Source organism: Malania oleifera, chromosome 3 (genome assembly GCF_029873635.1).
Source record: "Malania oleifera isolate guangnan ecotype guangnan chromosome 3, ASM2987363v1, whole genome shotgun sequence".
Lineage (NCBI taxonomy): Eukaryota > Viridiplantae > Streptophyta > Magnoliopsida > Santalales > Ximeniaceae > Malania > Malania oleifera.
Window position 1 is genome coordinate 119,148,323 of NC_080419.1, and position 22,532 is coordinate 119,170,854.

The following is a 22,532-nucleotide window of genomic DNA, read 5'->3' on the forward strand; positions in this document are numbered from 1 at the left end:
TTCAGCTTGCACTTGCGGTGTGTACATTAATATATATATATCCTTCTCTTTTGTTGTTATGCACTTTTTTTGGGGGTGTTTTCGTCATTTTACTATCACACATTCCATGTCTGGAATACGTTTGATGGAGAGTATAGGAGGATGTATATTTTCCGTTTGTGTTGGGTGCCTTTTCTGAATTATGCTAAATTTAGGGTCGATTAGTTATTTTCGATTGCTAAACTTCACTGTCGATTTTGTGGTTCGAATATGCCCTCCGGAATCCCAGCTCTGGTGCTGGGCATTTTAGTCCTTTCACTCTGCCGGTGTCGGTTGGAGGAGGAAGAGGAGGAAAACGAGTCTGTTTCAGTCGCTCAGAGACTGATATTACTGAAAAGTCCATAGATGATAGCGAGAAGTTTCCGGAAGGAGATGGGCAGTTCAGTCTTATGCCTATCTGTTTGGGCCGCGCAGCACGTGGGAAGGGTTTGTAAACATTGGGTGATTTTGATTCATTAGCGTGCATGGGTATTGATCAAGTGACTCTTATTTGGGGTGTAATAAAATAGATGTGGGAACGGGTGCAGGGGATCCTGGGACATGCAGTAGTAATATATTAGATACTTATTTTAGTCTAGGTGGGTCCGCTTTGGAGGGTGACAGCTAAATGCTGACCTCCCTATGAAAGTGCTACTTTGGTTTTTTGGTGGTGTATTGTATTGTGCAGTCATGTCATATCTTGAGTTTAAACTTTAAAGGGTTGGGACCAAAATCAAATGATCTACATGCTGTGGGTGTGAGCCCCCTTGTTTTTGTTTTTTTAATCTTGTTTTGGGTTATTTTGCCTTTGCTTTGAGTTTGCTTGCTTTTGTAAATTAATGATTAGTGTGCTGTTTTTTTAGTTGAATTGTTTTAATTATTGATACTATTAAATGAAAGTACAGGCACTGATTTCAAACTGGTTCCATTCATTTACATGGTAGTGGGGGCGTCATTGACAAATAACCTATATATATCTATATCTATATATGTGTGTGTGTGTGTGTGTCTCTGTGTGCCATGCATGAATTATATAATATGAAGCAATCAGGAGGTGGGACTAGTCTTTTATTACCTTTAATTATATAATATATTATTATAAATTATAACATATTATTATATGAGTATTATAATGGGTTATACATAGTATAGTAGTTATTAAGTTGAACATTTGCTCATTCAATTCTGCTGAATAATGATCTAGTGTTCAAGTGATTGCATATTAATTAATGGTGTTTGGAATGGGTTAATTAGGAGTGAGATGGAATAGGTAAAAATGAATTTCATTTAATTCAATCCTTGGGTACCTAACATTGGGAGAGGGTTCATTTGGTTGGGAGAAGATGAGAATAGTAACGGAAGTCAAGTGAGACATGAAGAAAAGAAATGGTAAATTGTTATTTGAAAGAATACTTTTGGCAGGTTATTTTTTAAAATTGTTTTAATGGGTTTGGATCTTTTTGAGTAGTTTTTCTTCATTTCCTTCCGATTTAGAGGAAAAAAGTTTTCCTTTTTGCTCTTCATTTTCCATCTGCCTTTTTTGTTCTCCCTTATTTTATGTGAACCAAACAGGATAAATGGCAAAAAACCCATTTTTCTAGAGAAGTACATATTTTTTAAAACGTTCCAAATGGGGGTAATTTAATTTGTGGTAAAAAGATATTTAGGTTTGCTTTTAACGTAGATTTTGGCTATTTAGAGGAAGAAAAAAGGTTGGTTTTGTGGAGTTGTTGTGGGTTGTCTATTTTGGAATTTCTAGATATTTGATCTTGTTGGAAAAGAATACCCATTTGCTTCACATAGAAGTCAACTTGCATGTGATGATCATCAAGTCAGTGTTGAGGTGAAGTATTTGAGTAACCTGGTTTGGCCACCTAACTAATTATTAATATTGGTGTTATGATGATCTATAGCTGTTGCTCATGTGATTAATTTGGTGTTGACTTCTCGGTTTCACACGCTTCCTTGTTTTTAAGTCATGAGATGTGAAAATATAATCTTCGTACTTTCAAAATGTCAATATTCTAATCCACAATCAATGGGAGTCATTACTATTCGCTTGCTGAAAACTGATCTTCATACTGACTAGTACAAAAATGTGATAGCAGAGATGGAGTTGTTTTGATGTGGTGGTGGTGGTGGTGGTGGTGGTGGAGTTGGAGGGCACTATTATGGGGGTGGTGGTGGTGTGGGGAAATTTTGTGCTGTACAGCTTTTCAATCAGCACATCACACACTCAAAAGCCGAAGGGAAGTGGGGGGAAAGGGGGGCAGGCCGGCACATGCAGTGTCCTTGGTTAGATGCATAGTTCTTTTTCTGATTTTGTCTCACGGTGAACTTGATGTCGACAGATTGGCTTAGGACCTCCTTGCTTTGATTTTCTTATTACCTATTTCATCTCCCTAGCTACCTTTGTCACTGTCGTAGCCTTGCTCTGACAATCAATGAATCATTACAAAGGGGAATAAAGAAATTTGCTTGTCAACATCAAGGATATTTATATGTTAGGTTTTTATAGCATGTGTTGGATTTTAGTTCTTTTGCTTGGATGATTCTTCTTTGGGCGGCAAGGATTTGTTTGGTAGCTTGGGTAGGTTGGCAACCCCTATGATTTGAGTTATAAGCATCCTCATGGAATGAACTTCCAAAACGAATTTAGTTCGAGATTGAGCCGGCGATGACACGCCTAACTTAGCCAAACCCTTCACAATGTAATTTCCAAACCCAAATTTAGTGTCTAAAGCTTGAATAATTAGCGAAATGAGTTGTAAAGAGTTGATTTAAGCTCTTTGAACATGTTCGCTTCTTTGAGTTTCATAGGCTCCATATATGATCTAACTAGTCCTTTCAAGAAGTTGCAAATGCTTGTTATGCCATGGCGTCGAGGGCTTCTTTTGGCATAGCATTAGGGTTGAATGTCCTAAGGTGATCAAATGGGTTTGGAGCACCTTAGCATGCACCCTACATTTTGAGGGATTACCTAGCCTACTTGCTTTGATTTTGAGGGATTCGGGTTGTTTGGAGGCTGTTAGAACTCAGTCTAGGAACTCTTCTGTGCCTATAATAAACAATCTTCAATTTATTTATAACATTAATTTTTAATACTAACCTATATTATTTTTAAAAACTATTGTGATATATCCCTACATTTTTTTTATTTGATATCTTAAATTTTAAAAGTAATATATATATATATATATATATATATATATAATGACAATTGGTCAAATATTTATAATATCAATTTTTAATACTAAACAGAAAAGGCAGCCTCATGGATGGAGTCCACCCATATGTGAGTCTCGGAGAGCGACAATGGGTTTATAGTACGTAACTTTGCGTTAAAATTTTTGTGAGAAGTTATTTTCATGTCTCAAGCTCTTGAGCTCGAGGTCATACAATAACTCTAGAATTGTGCCAAAACTCTTCTTATTCATTTTTAATACCAACATGGATTATTACTATTTTATCAACATACCTTAAGTCAAACATTTAGTTATATTATTATTTTATAACTTGTACACGATATTTTGATCGAAGAATATGGAAAGATATATCATACATTGATCGATTCAAACTTTGGAATAAGATATATAGAGATTTTATAAAGAAGATATAAATCTCACATTCTAATGTCCCGTTTCAAACCTCAACCATGTTATTTGTATAATTTCTCCTTACCAAAGCTTTTTACATTTTAATAAAGTTTGCTAATGTACTAATGGTGTCACAATGTATTATGAAATTATGACAAATAAAAATCATCATTTAATAGAGGAGACCTTTTAATTAAATTGTTTCTAACATTGAAAGAGTTAGATTAATTCCAATTTATTCTTTAATGGATATATATATATATATATATATGCAATTTTTTTATGTATATAATGAACGTTTATTGGATAAGATGATTTTAATTGACAAATTTGTAAGAATAGAGTATGTCCAAAATAGTTTTAAAAAAATAATAAACATTAATATTAAAAGTTAATATTATAAATGTAGTTAAGATTATTTATTTCATATAATCAAAATTATATTTTAATCTAATGTATGCTATGTTTGTTTTTTTGGTTTGGAACTAACTTTTTTAATTTTTGATAAATTTGTTTAGAATTATGTTGATTTTGTACACAAATAACTTTCCAAAAATCAATTTTACTTTTATACATAAAAGTTATTTACCTTTTTAAAAAGGATATGAAAAGTTAATTTTATTTTAATATAATTCTGTAAATAATGGACCAGCGGTTATTCATTTGTATTATTTTAATAAAAAAATATTTTTGACAAAAGCTCATAAACTTTCCTCTTCTCTTTTACTGAGTCATGTGTTGGGATCACTGTCAGTGCTTCTACTAGAATGGGAATTGGGCCTGCTATTGGGCCTCTGTTGGAGAAGAAATTGACAGTCAACTCGTGAATGGGCCTAGGCCCTTTAAGTTGGGCCTTCTACTATGCCATGAGGCCTGGGCCGACCATGCTCCGATAAATTACGTTGAACCTCAAAAAATTAATTAATATAATTTGGAATACTTAGGTCATGATTATTTTTCTTTTATTTCATGTTAAATGGAATAATAGATGCATCCAAAACTCTCTTTGTAAATTATTGCATCCTATGCGATTTCTATTTTATCGAAACCATAAGTTAGTATAGATAAATTCATATATTTTGCTCAAGCTAACAGTCATTTGCTTTGATTAAGTGCTAGAATTATAGTGCAATTTTTTTTATTATATTTCTAAAGGGGCATTTTTGTTGTGATAATCTTAATGGCACTTTTAAAATTACCTTTTGATACATCTTGGTCTGGGAACAAGATAATTATTTTGTAAAAATATTTTATAAAGTTTGGTTCATACGATATGATTTTGGTTGATATAAGATAGTAATGTTACTATACAATAAGTGTTTAAAATTTTAATGTTATTTCGGTAAGATTATAAAAATATTCTTAAATCGTAATGATTTATATGTATTTTTGTAATGGATATATATACATATTATTATTGCATGTTCGTTAATTATATTTTGGTTGTATAGAATTATGTTTTGGAGAATTCTTAATGCCTGATTTATAGTGGAAAATAATTTTTTGTTTTTGAATTAAAATTTTAAAAAATATACAATAGTTAGTTATTTTTTAAAATTTTATGGCATTTTTATAAATAAAAAAAAGGGCAACAATAAAAGGTTAGCACTAATTGTTTTTTAAAATAATTTTATTTTTTATTTTAAAAATTTTAAATAATTACAAAAATATCATCTTATTTTTTAATTTTTAAAATTTATATAGAGAAGTTTTAAAATTTTTTATTTTTATTCTTTTTAGATTTCTTTATGTTTAGAAGCATATAGTTTGAATTTTGTGATTTATGTGCATTATGATAATACGTAATACATAATTGCTTGAGGTAATTAGGGCGTTTATATCATTGAGAATAGACGATGCAATATTCTCATAAAAATAAATGATTAGAAAAAATAATTAAATTTTATTAAAAATACAAACAGTTAAAAATAAGCAACAATTAAAAAATCTCAAAAAGGGCTGCTGGATGGGTGGTGGTTGTAACATTTCAAGAATAGTGTGGATTATGGAAGGGAGAGGTTTTATTTGGGTGTTAAGACTTTTTTTTTTTTCAAGAGATAAAATTAAAATATGATTTTGGAATTTTTCCTTTTACCAAATAAAACATAGATAATTAAAAGTTATATCTGGCTTATGACACCTAACACCTATTTATTAAATTGATTTTGTTGAGTTATAATTCATATTCAGAGGATGTATACTTGAAAGTTATTTCAAATTGGAGGTTTCAAGGGCTTTGCGGCTAAAAGGTTACGCGCCATCTATATTTTGAGACCTCCCTGTCTGGTTAAACTAGTTAAGTGGAGGTGCGTTGGAGAGGTGTCAAGGGGGCAAAGTCCCCTTGTGATATGGTACAATATCTTTGAGTCAAGGTGCAATGTAATTGTACATCATATAAGAGTATTTTGAGATTTTCATATGGGGCTATATATATATATACTTATTGTAGCTCAGGGTTGAAACCCTAAGGTAGTTTTTCATTGATAGTAGAAATTGCAAAGGGACTTCCTAGACGTAGGTATGTTGTTGAGCCACATAATTTCTTACTCCTCTTATCTCTTTTGATTTTCCCTAATTTTTATATTTACTCTGTGTGTGATTTTAATTTTAGGGAGTAATTTTACCATAGATTTAAACATGACCATTATATAGAGGCAATTCAAATCAAACAAATTCTATCTAATAAAGAAAAAAAAAAGAATAAATTCATTGTATTTGTGGAAAAAAATGGGTACATATTGACAAGTTTATTTTGGAATGTCAATAATGCTTCTTTGAAAATAAGGTAACAAAATTTACTTAGCATGATTTTTATGGTAACCTAATTATTACTATTTCAAATAGGAAATGGATTAGATTGATGACTACCAGTATCAATAGTTAAATTTAGAATAGTGTTATCCAATTCGATTAATTATTTTTTAGAAGACATTTTAGTAGTTATTTTTAAAATTTTTTAGAATTTTTATGCTCTAAGTATCAATTTCGAAGGGCTTGTTGGTGGCTGCAATTCCTATACAATTAAAAAAAAAAAGTTTAATTAACCATACAAAATATAAACATGGTGCATACAATTTTCATAAAAAATTTCAATGTTGAAATTATTTATTTATATTATTGAAAGTTTCTATTTGAGGAATTCACAATTTACTATTTATTTTTAGAAAATCCAAGGGCACAATTGAACCAATAAAAATATTGCACATTTACACCTCCACAAGAATCCTATCCTTATGTTGACAAGTTGGGCACGCAATTATAATAAAAATGATTCGAACAAAGTCTAATTAAAAGAGACTAATCTTAAAAAATAGGGTAGAAAATATGACCAAGTTAATTAAAGAATGAATAAAAAATGTGAACAAGTTTTAATTAAAGAGGTATATTCCTCTCAACGACACAGTAGCAGTTATTGCAAAACTTTAAATATGTAATAGTTTTATAGTGCTTCATGAGACAGTCATTTGAGAATCTAATTAAAATAAAATTCAAAAGTGCTCCTTTGACCGATTGAAGCTCTTGTTGAAAAGTGGAAACTCCATATTTGCAATATAATGTTAGTGGCATTTTGAGAATTCTTTAGGCCCAAAAAAAGAAGAAGGAGAAAATGCGAAGAAAATTTATTTATTTTACTATATATATTTTTATATATTTTTTAATATAAATATTTATTTTAGTATGATTAAAAATAAAGAAAAATCATTAATGTAAATGATGTGTAAAATTATATTTTTTATTCATTAATTTGGTATTATTTATTTATTTATTTATTTACTTTTTTTTTTTTTACTTTTCTTGATAACCAAACATGAAAAAGTGAATTCTTTTATGTTTTCATTTCCTTTCCTTTCCCTAATATTTTCTAAGTTCCAAACGTGACCTTAGAAAGTTAGAAGTAAAAAAATGAAATTGTTTTCAAAACTAAATCAATCCCATGTTTGAGAGCATATAGATTTGAATTTGTGTTGATTTTAATAAAATTTACCTTCGTTATAAGCGAGTTGAATTGCTCATGAGTTACTTAGTGTTTAGCTCAGTGATGACATGACTCATTCAATCTCGTTTTATTAAGTCAAAAGAGTCGAACTTGAGGTAAATACACAGAAAAATTCATTTACTGGTTTGTTATGAGTTTGTGAACTAACTCGATATTAGACTTTAAAACTAACTCTCTCTTTTTAAATATTTGTTTTTTAAATTTAAAGCTTATTTTCCCTCAAATTTCTTCATTAATTAACAATTTTTTTTACAAGTTTACTAGCTCACCTTGTTTATAATTTGAAATGAGTTTCATTCAAATTGAGTTTGAGCTCAAGCTTTAGAGCTATACTTGAGACTGATTTGTTTATCAATGTGAAACGAGAGTCGAGCTCGAACTAGACAAAACTTGGCTTGACTCATTTGCAATCTTAAATTTAGCAAGGAATTGTACTGATTTTTTTTTTTTTTAACATATGCACAAATTTAAATTCAAATCCTTAAATTCATACTTTTGAATGCTACCTAAATGTTTTTATTTTGTTATATATTACATTTTACACTTGTGATAAACATGTTGTAATTAATAAAATGAAGTAATATATATATATATATATATATATATCAATCATGATTTTCTCTCATCTTTATATGCTTGGATTTTTTCTTTATAAGATTGAATTTATTTGATTTGAATTGTCTTTTGAGTAATGATTATGTCCAAAACTTTATGCTATTTTTCCAAATATGTCCTCGCTATTTCTTGCTTTAATTCAGCTTCATAATGTAATTTTATTATTATATGGGAGTATTTTATTATGATATGGGAGTATTTTTTATTAAATATTATAAAAAATGAAAGTTTATTTTAATATAATTTAAAAATTAGAAAAAATTAAATATTAATGACTTGTAAAAATTAAAATTTTGTCCATAAATTTGATTTTTCTTTTTCACTTTCCTTAATATTCAAAAATAAAAACGTAAATTTCTTAATATTTTTCTTTTCTTTACTTAATATTTTCTGAGTTCCAAATGAAGCCTAAAATTTTTAGAGTATATTTTTGGGTAATTCTCAAATTTTTATTAATAAAAGAATATATGATTGTGAGAAAAAATACCCAATGTTTATTCTTAAAATGGTCCATATATTTCTTTTCAGATTAAGTAAATATATTAGTAAAATTCGTAATAATATAAATGATTCTAAATTTAAGAAAGTTTTTGCACTCCATTTCTATATATCAAATTTGCGTACTTCGTATATGTACATCAGATTTGTAGATTGCACTTTTCTTCCATGCAAATTCAACAATGCGTTTTAAATACAAAATTTTAAAGTAAGATGACAAAAGGGTTTAGGGCTAAAATCCAAGGGGAAGCAGCGGCAAAATGACACAGCAGAGGATCCAGATGTGACATCCCACGCATGTTTTAATCACCCAGAATGCATCAGAGCAAGATGCATTAACGACGGCATTAAATCACGGGAACTTTCAAGAAAAAAAGGAAAAAAATTGAGAGCGAGAGACGGAGAGATGGTGTGGGAAATGAATCATCACCTGGCAAGAGGAAAGCGCAGTCGTGTGTGGGGAGGAGCGTTTCTGTGTTGGCTGTGTTTGATGATGGCGACGCCCAAGATCCCTCACTCTCCCAGGCACCACATCTTCGCTGACATGCGTAATTTTCTCGGTAAAACACTCAACATTTTCCATGCTTTTCTCGCTTTCTTTGATTTCCCTGCTTCTTCACCTGCTTTTGCTTTCTGGGTATTTTGCAGGAGTGCCAAACACGTTGAATGTGTTCACGAATTTCCCGTTTTTGGTCATTGGAGTTCTGGGGCTCGTCTTCTGTCTTCAAGGGGATTTCTTCCTAATCAGGTTTTTTGATCTGCTGTCTGTGTTCTGCCTGTATTGTTTTGGGTTACTCTCTTTTTTCGTGTTGAGGTTGATGGGGGCTCTTTGGTTTGTGTTTGGGAATGGGTTGGTTTAGTTCGCGAGGGGAGTTCTTGGTTTGGGCATGGTTCTATGCAGGAATAACTGCTATGGCTTTTGGGTCTGCTTATTATCACCTAAAGCCTGATGACAACAGAGTAATGTGGGATTCTTTGCCTGTAAGCGTGTCCTTCCATTCTTTTCAATTTGAGTGTTTTTTAGGGTTCCCTCCTCATATTTTTGAAATGTTAATTTTGAATGTGCATCATGAATGATTACAGATGATTATAGCATATTCTTCACTTTTCTCTGCTTTGATTGTTGAGAGAGTGGGGGAGGTGATTGGGTTAGCTTGCTTGCTTCTTCTCCTCGGTGTGGCTGTTCTTAGTACAGTTTGTGAAAGGTTAGCCTCTTGTTTCCCGACTCTTTTTCCCAATTTGATTGCTTCAAGAAGATTTTTTGCTGTTTGAAAAATATCAAAGGTTTTGTTTTGTTTTGTTTTGTTTTGGCTTTTTTCCTTGTTTGGGGTGTGTCTGGATATGCCCTGTTCGCTGGTTGCAGATGGTTTAATGATCTTAGGTTGTGCATGATGTTTCAATTGATTCCTTGTGTGGCCATTCCGGTCACGGCATACACGTTTCTGCCCAAATATACTCATTCAAAATATTGGCTTTGGGCTTCAGGTATGCAGTTTTCTCTTTTAACTTTTTGTTCATGCATTGTCTCAATCATGAAAGGAATGCATTAATGGTTGTCAAGGAAGGGAAGGAAAATAAGAAAGTTTAAACCACCTTTTTTTATTTCTATAGTGTTTGGTTGTCAAGGAAAGTGAGAAGAAAAATGAAAAATATGCCAAATAAATGAACAAAAATTTAATTCTACGCATCATGAGAATTTGATTTTTCTGAATTTTTAATTATATTAGAACTACTTTCATTTGTGCTGGTATTTAATCTTTAATTACTCATTAATCCTTGATAAAAAATAAATAGAAGCAAATAGAATAAATATAAACATATTTGATTCAAATAGGATTTGAACCTATACCAAAGTTCATATATAGAGAATATATACGGAAAATAAGTTTCCTTTCTATTTTCCTTTTTTTCCTTTTCCCCATCAAAATCCTTGATTCAAATGAACCCTAAAAGTTTCACTTCTGGTCACTACATTTGGAACTTGTGCTCGTTCCCCTTTCCAGTCATGAAAAACTCAATTTCCTTTTTGGAAAAAAAAAAAAAATAGAAAAGGAAAAGAGAAACAAGACTCATGCTGGGGCAAATGTAACAACAATTGACTTAGTGCAAGCATGAAACAAAAAAGAACAATGCATGCCACGAAAATTTTAATTAATGTGTAAATTAGTAAATAAGTATTTCTTAAAAGACCGTTAATGATTTTTTAAAAGACAAAACCTGCTGTTAATTTTATAACTGTTTAAAAAATTGTCTAAAACTACTGAAAGTTGTGTGCACTGCATATGCTGGCAACTAGTGACAAAAATGACAATTGGGTTAATTTTTTTGTAATGATGTGAATTGAACCCCCCATTTCATAGATATTTTCCTTCCGAGTGATTGTAATTTTTAATCATTAAAGATACTATGGAATGACAATGATCAGATGACTGGGTTATAAAAGTTTTAAGCTGATTTTTAACCTTATTCCTGAAAATTACTTTCACTGGACTGCCAAAACATATTGTGGAAACTTTAAGGGAAATATTGTATAAAATGGGAACTGGGAATAGAGAGCAAGAGAGTATATATGTTTTAGTAGCACGCACTCAAATTTCAGAATTGGAATGTAATTTAATGAACACGTAGACTTCAACATTGCCATTGATGCACCTAAATTTATTAATATTTCCTACAATTCAAATAGTAGAGTATCTCATGAATATTAATGTCACATATGTTGCACGCTGAACAGTGTAATACTTTCATATGTCATATTCTACATTGTAGATTTTAATAAAACTTTAGAATGATTGGTTCAACTCTTTAGAATTAAGTGGAACTTTAGGAAATATTGGAAAATTTTGCTTGTAGATAATTTGAGACAGTAATCACATCAGGGAAAATTTTGTGAGATTTGTTGAACAAGTTTATGTAATTCAGATTGGTAACAAGGTGCACTGTTTCAGGGAAAATTTTTACAAAATATGGAGTATTGTAGAATTTAAGCCTAACTTTTGAGATATGTTTTAAAAATCCGGTCAGCACATGGAGTTGGAACTTCATTTGACTGAATAACACCATTGCTAACAAAGTGGAAACACTGTCTTTACGGACAACAAAGTCACTAAAACAAAGAAGACATGGGTTGGTACCTTCGGTTATCTTTTCTGAGTTTAGTATAGAATTGAATGTTGAACTTGTTCAATTTTATGATAGAAATTGATGGTATATTGTCTCTTCTGTTTATGCCTGAAGCATTTGGAAAGTAGGAAACACATTTGATGCCAGTGGAATCTTGTTTGTTGATACTGGCTAGTAGAGCTACATATATCAAACGGGATTAGTTTTCCCCAAGTCCGCTGGAATTGAAATGGTCAGGTTCTCATAAGGACCATGCTATTTTAGAAGGGGAGGATGTAAACCAATTTTAAAAGCTTTCTGCTACCGGCATTGCAAAAGGAACTGCAGAGCTTTGACAGGGAGTTGCTAAGAGTGGCTCTAAGTCAAGTAGAAGAAGGCATCAAGATGTTTCAGTCATTAATGCTTTGACATGTCACTGTATGAGAGACTAGGTTTTTGGAAGTCATGAAGATGCCTATTAATATTGTATCTAGTGGGACAATTCATGGCTTACAACACGATTGAATTTTTTTTTTTTTGGGGGTGGTGGGGTTAGAAATGATTGAATTAATTATTGTGGCATAGCTCTTTTTCGGCATCACCATACAAAATTTGGGTTTTTTTTTTTTTTTTGTGCTTTTCTGCATTAGCTAATTCCTATAGTGTCATTTTTTCTTTTTTTCTTTCCCTTTAAACTTATGTAATGCATGAATATATATAATATATATATATATATATATTAATTATCTTATGTTTGTTTTGAAGGGGGAATCACTTGAGGAGGCTTCATAGTTTTGTTCCTTTCAATTTTTTGAAGCGGATATGTAATCTAAAGCAGGCATGAAAAGATTTTCAAGAACATGAATAGTTGGAGTGTCATAATCTAGGAAATACACTTTAGTTTTTGGTTGAGACATAGACCTCACATATGAGGCAGGACTCAATGCATAAACTGTAGCCTCTTTTTTGACCTTTTAATGTAGATGCTGGTACTTGGACTAAATTTTAGGTTCTTCTTACTCTAGAAATTCATTTTGTTCATAGAACTTCTAAACAAAAATGTCAAGTATGTAATACGATGTTTTGCTCCTCTGTCTTCCAGTTAAATGCAGTTAGTGCGATTTTAATTTGTGGACCTGATGCATTTTGATGCAAGCTTAGGCTGTAGCTTCTTTTCCTTTTCTGGTCTTTTAAGGAGCTTTGAGACTTCACATTAATGAATCTCTGATGAGCATTTACAGGATGGTCAAAATGCTGAGTTGGATATCCCTATTAAAGGGACAAAAGCAAGTTTTTGAAACTTTTGACCTGTGAAACAAGTGGAAGAGCAATACAAAAATAAAAATGATTGGGCTGGAAGCAGTAGTGGCTTTGTAATTTAGTTTAAATTTTCTTATAAGCTGGTTTTTTTGGACGAGTTATTGTGTGCTTAAGAGAGCATTTAACTAATTATGCATATAATGTTTAATGGAAAACTTTTGTGGGTATGTGATCCACATGAATATATGTGTCTGCATACATGCATGTATGCTGAATTTTTTTTTTTTAAAAAAAGGGAATTATCTAGTGACCATGTTTCTTGCTTCCTGCTTTGCTTTCTTTTTTAGTAGATTGCATATTTTGGTATGAGAGTTATTTTGTAATTTCCATAGGTGATGCGTGGTTAGAAAGGTTTGACACAGTTATGGATGCATTTGGTTTACTGTCATTGAACGGTTATGGATGCATTTGGTTTACTGTCATTGAACGGTTATGGATGCATTTGGTTTACTATCTCATTTCATACTTGTTTACACTGTTTTTTATGTCTTAAACATCTGGAGATCATTTGGCAGGGGTTTACCTTTTGGCAAAATTTGAAGCTGTTGCAGACAAGAAAATTTACAACATAAGTTATTATTTTATGAGTGGGCATTCCTTGGAGCACTTATGTTTAGTGATGGTTCCTGTTCTGCTTACTCATATGCTCATGTTCAGAAGTGCTAAATATCCAAGGTATTTAATTTTTTCTTGTCTAGTGAAAGACACATTATAGGGATGTTGAAATTGCATGGAATTCCAATCATTCTATTTTATCTCTTGAAGCATGGGGGAAAGGGTTCTTTATTGCTATCTTGACATTTGAACTGAGTCCAGATGCATGTATGATTATGTTTATGTTATCAACAATGGTCCGCCCTTGTAGTATGGTATTTATGCTTTCAACAATGGTCATTGCATTTATCTTTCAATCATCCCCTTTTCTTTGGTCACACTAACTTTGTTGCCTTATCATTTCATTCTAAGATGTGGGAATTTGTCCTCTAGAGTCTAGACATGCACCTCTCTAATGGTATTTTTCCATTTCCAAATAGTGGGGGACAAATGGTCACCCTTCCCACAGAGACATTTTATTTTGGTATCTGTTGCACCTCTGCTGATACCTTAGCTTACGCTCATTTCAATCCAAGTTGATTTGCACAAAAATGGGTATGAATGCTTATTGGTTCATTTGGTTGTGATAGTTGTGACATTAAGATAGTGTTTGGGAGTATGAATTTCGGGTCTTAGATTTGGATTTGTCAGGATTTGGAAGAAATTTAATGTGATTTTATACGATAGTTTGTTCAATTCCACACAAATCCAAATCCAAGGCCTAGAACCTGTGCTCCCAAACGCAGGGTAAGGCAGCCTTGAGGAGGACATGATGCATGTAGCCTTACCTCCACATTTGGAGGGACTCTTTTCCATGACTTTAACTAATGACAACTTTGAGTTGAAGACCGTTACTATTGGGTTAAGGCTGGTCCTATATGATTGGTTTAAAATGAAAATTATTATGAATATATTTTGACATTGTTCCTCTTTTTTTTATATGAACTTTTATCTTGGTTTAAGTCAAAATGGAATTCTCAAGTCTCAGTCTAGATTTTGTTGAATTATTGTTGAACTACTCACTGATATTTCATGGGGAGTTATATTTATAACTTGGGAATTATAGTTTTAACTCATTATTGTTTACATGGTGGTAATGATGTTTTAAGGGCATCTCTGCCCACTCGTACATCTTATTGCGACCGAACAGATTAGGTGATCTTCAAGGGCATCCCTGAACAGAGTAGGCAAGATCAGTGAAGTCACTTCCAGCATCTTGGCTAGCTGATGCCTGACCAGAGTAGAAAATTCATTGGAGGTAACATTCATTCTGCATGTCCTTGTTTTTCCCAAATCATTGCCTTTTGTTTTCTTGGCTAGTCAGATAAATTGTTTTTTTTTTTTTCTTCCCTTTCCCAGTTTTTCTTCCCCATATTTCCCTTCCACTCCAAATTTGTTAAATATTTTGTTTAGATGAAATCTATGAAGGAAAAAGTTGCAATCATATGGTTTTCGCATAACGTTAGCATAGCTCTATTTCTTCCCCAACCCCTTGGCTCTATAACATCATTTAGCATAAGCCTTAATGTGATGTAGGGATTAATTGCCAGCGTCCATTGACAATGGTGACTCTTGCATTATCGGATGGATTCAGCCATTGCTCAAAAATGCAGAAACGTTTGTCCTGCTCTTCCATGGGATCAGCTATTTTAATCTGTTGTGAGATGTGCAGCAATTGGTTATCAGATTGACCTAAATTTGTTGAGATGGTCATTATTTATTAATTCATTTGTTAAATTTTGAGTGCATTTATGATCCTGGAAAATTTTAAGATGCTAATTGGGAACCTTACATCACATGTACAGCAGAGGTTAGTTTTCTAGCCTATCATTGTGTCCTTAAATGAGAAATATTCACAGATCCTTCACAAGAATCCTGCTGTTCCTTATGCATCTGCAGTTTCAAATATCTCAATTGTGTATTTTTCATGTGCCAGTTGAACAGAGTAAGATTGCATAGCAGCAATCTTATTTATGAAAATAAACTATGGTTCCTATTGATATCATTGGATCTATATTAACAGTATCAGCGTGTTCCATAGAATGCATTTTCATTTTGTTTTCCCAGAGAACAGTTATGTTCCTTATTATTAGTAACCTTTTTAAGTCTTTAATGCTCTGTTTGGGTTAAGAATTTAAAGGAAAATAAGAAAGAAATATGTTTTTCATTGTATTTTCTCTCTTATAATATTTTAAAAAATCAAATCTTAATCGTAGGTAAAATTAATTTTTGGTGGATTGATTTGGCTTATAATATATTTGTTTCTTTTTTAATACTGGGCATGAAAAAGTGAATTTTAATATATTTTTTCCTTTTTTATTTTTAATGTTTTCCAGGTTGCAAAAAGGGCTTCAATATTTTTCAAAATTCCAAACAGGCCTGGAGACTAAATTTCCTGATGACCAAGTAGAAAAAAAAAAGAAAAAAAAAGGAGAGGATTTCCTTATATTTTTAATTTTTATCATTCTTCTTTGTGCAAATGTTTTCAATGCCTAAAGGGGAAACTACTTATTTCTTCTTTGGAAACATTTATAGAAAACCACTTTGCTAAGAAAAGTATTTAAGTATACCAAGGTTTTCTTATTATAAGAAATTATTATTTTCCAAAACTTATTTAGTAGTTTAGACAAATATCTTTTGAAATAAGTACTTATTTAAGTGTAAATCAAACACTACTTATTAATACAAGTATTTAAGTATTCTTCATAGTAAGTACTTATTTTTAAGATATTTGAGATATGGGCTAAGAGATTTTGAGAATGGTTTGTCTACCTATGTTTTCTCCAAAATGAAAACCCCAACTCTATGGTTTGATATCCCATGTTTGATTTTGTTGTCTCCAACACCTTGTACGGTTTAGTTGAATGAGTTTGTTGCCCTTTAAAGCAAAGAAGAAGAATGAGATTGTTGCATAGAAGAAGTCATCGAAACCATGGGGAAGGCGTCTTCGTACATCAACGAGGTGGTAGATTGATTAGTATAGGACTTTCCTTCCACACCTCTAAAGTCAAGAGTTCGAGTCATACATGAGTTCAACCGTTACATACGTCCCATTGGAATGCACGAAGGGACTTACGGAGGCTTCTGGACCATCTTGTGCTACGACGGGGTTGTGGTCATTCATCCAATCTTATGACCAAGTAGTTGCGACTCAAATCAAACATTCTATAGTGAGTGGAAACCCCCTATGGTGGAGTTGCTATGTTGGTCGTTGTTATCCAAGGGGAAAAAAAGAAAATTGCTTCTCCTTTGCCAAACAAGGCAAAAAAATTTTGGGAAAACTTGTTGTTTGTAGTCAGCCCAAGATTGGAAAGACTTGAAATGTGAAGGCAAACTAAAATAAAACATGTCATCGTCTGTTGTTCCATCAGTCACCAGTAACTGGTGATGCAGAGATGTCGCAAACTAACTACCTTGTTAGGAAGTATAAAGGTTTTAAGTATTGAATATGAAGCTGTGTAGCTTTACACAAGAACATAACATAAACATAGCATGAGGAAACTTTCAACAAAATTCTTTGTCTTTCTCTCAGTAGTTTTATTCTTATATAGGGATTTTTGGCTTGTTAATTTATTATATATATTCTTGATTAAACTGGTGCAGTGCTTTTAATAATATTATGAGCAAGTTTGCAAGAAATAGGACATGCATTGTAAGGAACCGAACCCGAGTGAGTTCCTACATATAAATTTTTCAGTAGATGCAAATAAATCTAAATTATTTTTATTACCAGAGTACTAATTTGCTTTATTACAAATATATGTCTCAACTATTAAAATGTAAAACTCTAAAATTCTAAAATACACAAACATATTCTAAATTGTATTATGTTAATTTTTTTATTCTACTCTGCTATTTCTACTCCCGCCCATGCACTTGTTATTCCAAATTTCTGGTACGCTCCTCAAAATGATTTGAAATGTAAAATAATGATTGGGACGAGACGACACTCAATAAGTAAATAAGATTATTATTAATGTGTGGCTAAAGTGAGCTTACATAATTTCGTAAAATAATATTTAATACTATAACTTCAAAAATGCTTTTAAAATAAATGAAAATTTAAAAATTTTTGCATAAAAACTTTTGTCATCAACTACAACAGTAAAATTTTATAATCATATACCATAACTGTTAAATTAAACTTTCAACTTTAAAAACTGTAATTATAATTTTTAATTATACACACACACACACACACACACACACACACACACACACACACATATATATATATATATATATATATATATATATATATATATATTTCCTTATACGTTTCCTTTAGATCATCATTTAGGCACAATAATGGCCATGTTCATATAAACTTATATTTTACCTTCAAATCATCAATAACTCTGTACACGTAATTAAATACGTATATACATATACTGTAAAAATCACCCTTAGGTCTGTTAATCGTAAGTCATGCTTACCCCCATGACTGGGTTGTGCGGTCTGAAGACTGGACTTTGCTGGCTGGCCGGCCGGCCAAACTAAATCAACGTTCATCATCATTAAGTGAGATTTTTCCTATTAAACCCTAGTCCGACCCAGGTGTGCACTCAGGAGAAATTCACTACCATATAAAATTACTCTGTAAACAATGTGGGTACACTCTCATCCGTTTAAACTTTAAGCTGCGGTACCGAGCATCTGTAACTTTGAACTTTCTTTGCCATAAGGGGTTTTAAAAATATTTTTATTATATAATTTGTACAATTAAAATAATATAAAGAAAATATCATTTTTACTCATATTTTCGTGAAATACGTGACGTAAAAAAAATCAACTCATGTAATCTTTACTCATATTTTCGTGAAATATGCAACGTATAAATAAACTCATGTCATACAATTCTCGTATTAAAAATATTTTCTTGAATAGAAATTAATGATGTAAAATACCCGAGGGGTTTAAAACATTTTTTAACTTAAAAATAAATGCAAGTATATTAAAGATAAAACTAGTATAATTAAATATGCGAAAAAATAAACTCAAGAGAATTTTATGAAACTAACAAACATAATCGAAATTTACTTACAAATAAATTTGGGTATGAATTTTAAATAAAAATCTAACATAATCAAATTTACTTACCTCTTCTTTTACCTTGTGTTACGAACACAATGAATATCTTTAATAAATAAGATCGAAAAGAGTGGGTGAGTGAGTAAGTCTTTTACCTTGTGTTACGAACACAATGAATATCTTTAATAAATAAGATCGGAAAGAGTGGGTGAGTGAGAACTTACTCAAAAATTCTCTTTCCACTACTAATTGTTTCACTCACTAATTCTTCTCTTCCTTTGAAAATTTTTGTGAAAAATGAAGGTTGAGAGTTTCCTATTTATAGGAAAATTTTGGAAAAGAAATGAAATTTATAAAAGTGTGGGAAGATGAGTGAAATTATAATTTTTTTTAAATTAAAGAATGGGCAAGGGATGGGTTAGGTATGGGTTGAGTATGAGATAGGGATGGATGTCATGTGGGAGTGCTTGCCACCACTCCCCTTTAATTAATTTTTAATTAATTAATTATTTTATTTTATTTTATTTTAAAATTTTTAAAATCATTATTATTGTTATTATCATTGTTATTATTTTAAGCCATGTTTTAGTATTATATATATATATATATATATATATATATATATATATATATATATATATATATATATATATTAAAGAATTAAATTCGAATTTTGAAAACTTATGTCCACCTAGTCTTGTGGGCCCCACACAACTTCGAGACTCAAGTAGGTCATAGGTAACTCCAATAGTCCTCATACGGTTTTATGAGTCATACATAACTTCGGGACTCATGTGGGCCCCACACAGTCTTGTCGGCCCCACATAGGATACTTATTTTATTGTTATTATTATTATTATTATTATTATTATTATTATTATTATTATTATTATTATTATTATTTTACCATGCATTCCTACAAATTATGTCTATCAAAACACTATTTTATGTATATATACTTATTTACGTGTACAAATAGTGTCTATCCTGTTTATCCTATGAAATTCCATTTTGATCAAGCCGACCTCCAGGGAGCGATTGAGCCGCAATGGTCTCTAAGTACTCGCTAAGATAAGGTCTTTCTTAGGCATCAAACATGTAATTAAGGATCCTATAGAAAGCATTTCTGTATTGATATTAACTTAATGACCATTATTATTATTATTATTATGCTTTAATTGTATATATATATTTTTGGGTCATCACATGCATAGGCTTGATCTCCTACCACTCTTGTTATATTTGAATAACCATACGAGGAAAGAAGAGAAATGATGATGGCTTTTTTTAGTAAAGAGAGGGAGAGAGCGAGAGAGAAGATAAAAAATAAACAAAAAAAGGGGAATAATTGAAGAAAAAGAAAAAATTTAATATTATGTTAATAAATTAATCTTCATTTGTTAACTAAAATAGTAAACAATCTTTCTCTTGAGGTCTTTTTTGTCCTAAAAGATGGTCTTGTTTGTCCCCAAATCTCTTCATTTTTTAAGAGATTCAAAAACAGGTTACAAGGGATTTTACTCTATTAAAAAAAGGGAAAAAAAAGGTTAGGAGGGGTTTTGCTCTTACTCCATTTCTCTCCATTTATTTTATCTAATGTAAACCAAATGAATGATTTGAAGAGTCTCCTCGTATCCCTAAATTAGCTAATTCAAGAGGTCAGAATATGGTTACCTTAACAAATAGGTTGTTCGGATTACATAGTTCATTTTTTGTACAAAGTGTTTAATGAATTTCTTAGATGATTTCTTTTCTTCTCCTAAGAAAGTAATTATGTTGCATATAAGGTCACAATATAGTTATTTTAACAAATGTTGATGATTGAGTGTGTTGATCATCAATGTAAGATAGACCAAAACAATGTGCTATGAAGTCATCAAAGAAAGAAAAGGAAACGATCACATGGACATATGTTGACGTATTTAATGTCTTTTCTTGATATTCATCATTGAAATACCTGAGTTCCACTTAGAGCTAGTGTCGGTGTGTCACTGTTGGCCTTAACATTTGACATGGTTTGTAACACCCCGGTCATTTATGCGAACCCAGAGTGCTACTATACATACGAAATACCTGTATCTGATAAACATACATACACAACCCGGCCCTAAACAGGGACAAACGGGCGTATCTTAGACATATATGTAATCATGCACAGTGGAAAACATAAACATTCCCAAGCGGGGTTCTATTAGACATATACCAGAGTTCTATATGTATTCCTCAGTACAAAAGATTCATGTTTAAAACATAAACATATTACATCCTCCTACATTCTACCAGGCTAGCAACCTAGTACTAACACAAAAACTTACGTCCACTAACACGACCACACGTGCCAAAGTCCCTCTAGAAGAACTAGGACCGACGTCCTGTAGGACCTGAAATAGAGGTTGTAAGATTAGGGTGAGACACTTCTCAGTAAGGTGGAAGATATTACAACAACACGTGACTGCATGAGTTTATTCCAGTTAAAAACAGCTGTAAAGTATTACATACACAGTACAGTACTTTGCAAGATATATAAACATAATACAACACCATCACAAGCGAGAGTCCCCAAGGTTAAGGTAGGATACATGCCCATACACTGTACGATTCCCTCCACACGGTACTCAACCCTGTGACTTTGCCTATTCAATTTTTAAATCATGTATATGAAAATTTAGGACAATGACTAGCTTTGGAACTTTCAGTAATATGCCTAATTACCCCGTGGCATAGATTGTGTGCTGATAACTATGATAGAGCATTGTTCGCGCAGGCACTGTCAAGCATCACAGATATAGTCCGGCTGCCCCACTTGGTCTATTATTTCACTAGTGGCCCCATACACTCTTGCAAGCCAACTATCTCGATACCCACACTGATTCATATGTGTGGTTGCACTATACCTCAGTCAGCAACGAAACCACACCTCCAGCTATTTAAATCCTTAGATAACCTGGAGTATATTTCAACTCCTTCAGAGTGTCTTTCAACTCCTTTAGTAACAAGCTGTGGTCCCAATCAATCATATATATAATTTAAAATAAAAAATAACAACTTGTACAGTTCCAGTATTTTCACAACCGTAATCATGCAATCTTTCATACATTTTTCTTTTCTGTTAGTCAGTGGTGTTCACTGGCACAAACACTCTCGGTTCAACCCTTTTACATTTTAAAGCTTGGTGATTAAACCCTCACCTATTTTACACATTTTTAGATAATAGAATGGAAATTCAGTTGTCATAATCACAAATATAATAGTTCAGTATGTTCCAATTCATATCACATGTCACGTTCGTTTCATCAAAAACTACTTTAATCGGTGTATAATTCAAAAAAAATACCATTTGGACCGCAAACATGGGTTTCAAGCAGTTCCTACCTTAGCTTTAAAGAAATTTAAGTAGTTTTGGAAAATTTGGAGTTCATATGCGAAAATCCCTATTTTTGCCAAAAAATGTAAAATCGTAAAATCGTAAGAAACAACATTTATACCCAATAAAATTTTGCAGATAAGCAATCAAAATGTGCAGTAAGACATAAGCTATCTTTTTAGAGGTTCAATTTTCTAAAATACTGATGTAAACAAATCCCCTTACCTTAATCCCGAAAACAGAAATATGAACGGATCGATCCAAAACAACGACCCAGGATCCCCGAAACCTAAAAACCAAAGAACATTACTTCACTATAATCATGTCTACTACATATATAATGAATCATATCCTTATCTTAATTTTAGGGAAAAACCTGAAAATCCTCAGATCGAAA

The 22,532-nt window shown here is 31.7% G+C and overlaps 1 protein-coding gene across 5 annotated transcripts; it reads left to right on the forward strand.

Moving 5' to 3' along the window:
* Positions 1–8,895: 8,895 nt before the first annotated feature.
* Positions 8,896–15,745, forward strand: LOC131152332 (uncharacterized). 5 transcript variants are annotated; one of them, XM_058104161.1, is made up of 8 exons: positions 8,896–9,284; positions 9,373–9,472; positions 9,585–9,705; positions 9,808–9,929; positions 10,088–10,209; positions 13,662–13,821; positions 14,850–14,998; positions 15,277–15,745. In XM_058104161.1, the coding sequence occupies exons 1-7, from the start codon at positions 9,131–9,133 to the stop codon at positions 14,893–14,895; spliced, it is 825 nt and encodes a 274-aa protein (XP_057960144.1). In that variant the 5' UTR covers positions 8,896–9,130; the 3' UTR covers positions 14,896–14,998; positions 15,277–15,745. The 5 variants fall into 5 exon arrangements, with proteins under 5 accessions (XP_057960144.1, XP_057960146.1, XP_057960141.1 ...); XM_058104163.1 differs by having other exon boundaries at positions 14,891–14,998; XM_058104158.1 differs by having other exon boundaries at positions 8,950–9,284; positions 13,650–13,820; positions 14,834–14,998.
* Positions 15,746–22,532: the final 6,787 nt, after the last annotated feature.

Excerpts from the sequence above, each read along its gene's own strand:
- LOC131152332 (XM_058104158.1), top strand. The coding sequence starts at position 9,131 with ATGGTGTGGGAAATGAATCATCACCTGGCAAGAGGAAAGCGCAGTCGT. Across the intron at positions 9,285-9,372 it reads TGACATGCGTAATTTTCTCG|GAGTGCCAAACACGTTGAAT; the intron begins GTAAAACACTCA and ends GGTATTTTGCAG. Across the intron at positions 9,930-10,087 it reads CTTAGTACAGTTTGTGAAAG|ATGGTTTAATGATCTTAGGT; the intron begins GTTAGCCTCTTG and ends CGCTGGTTGCAG.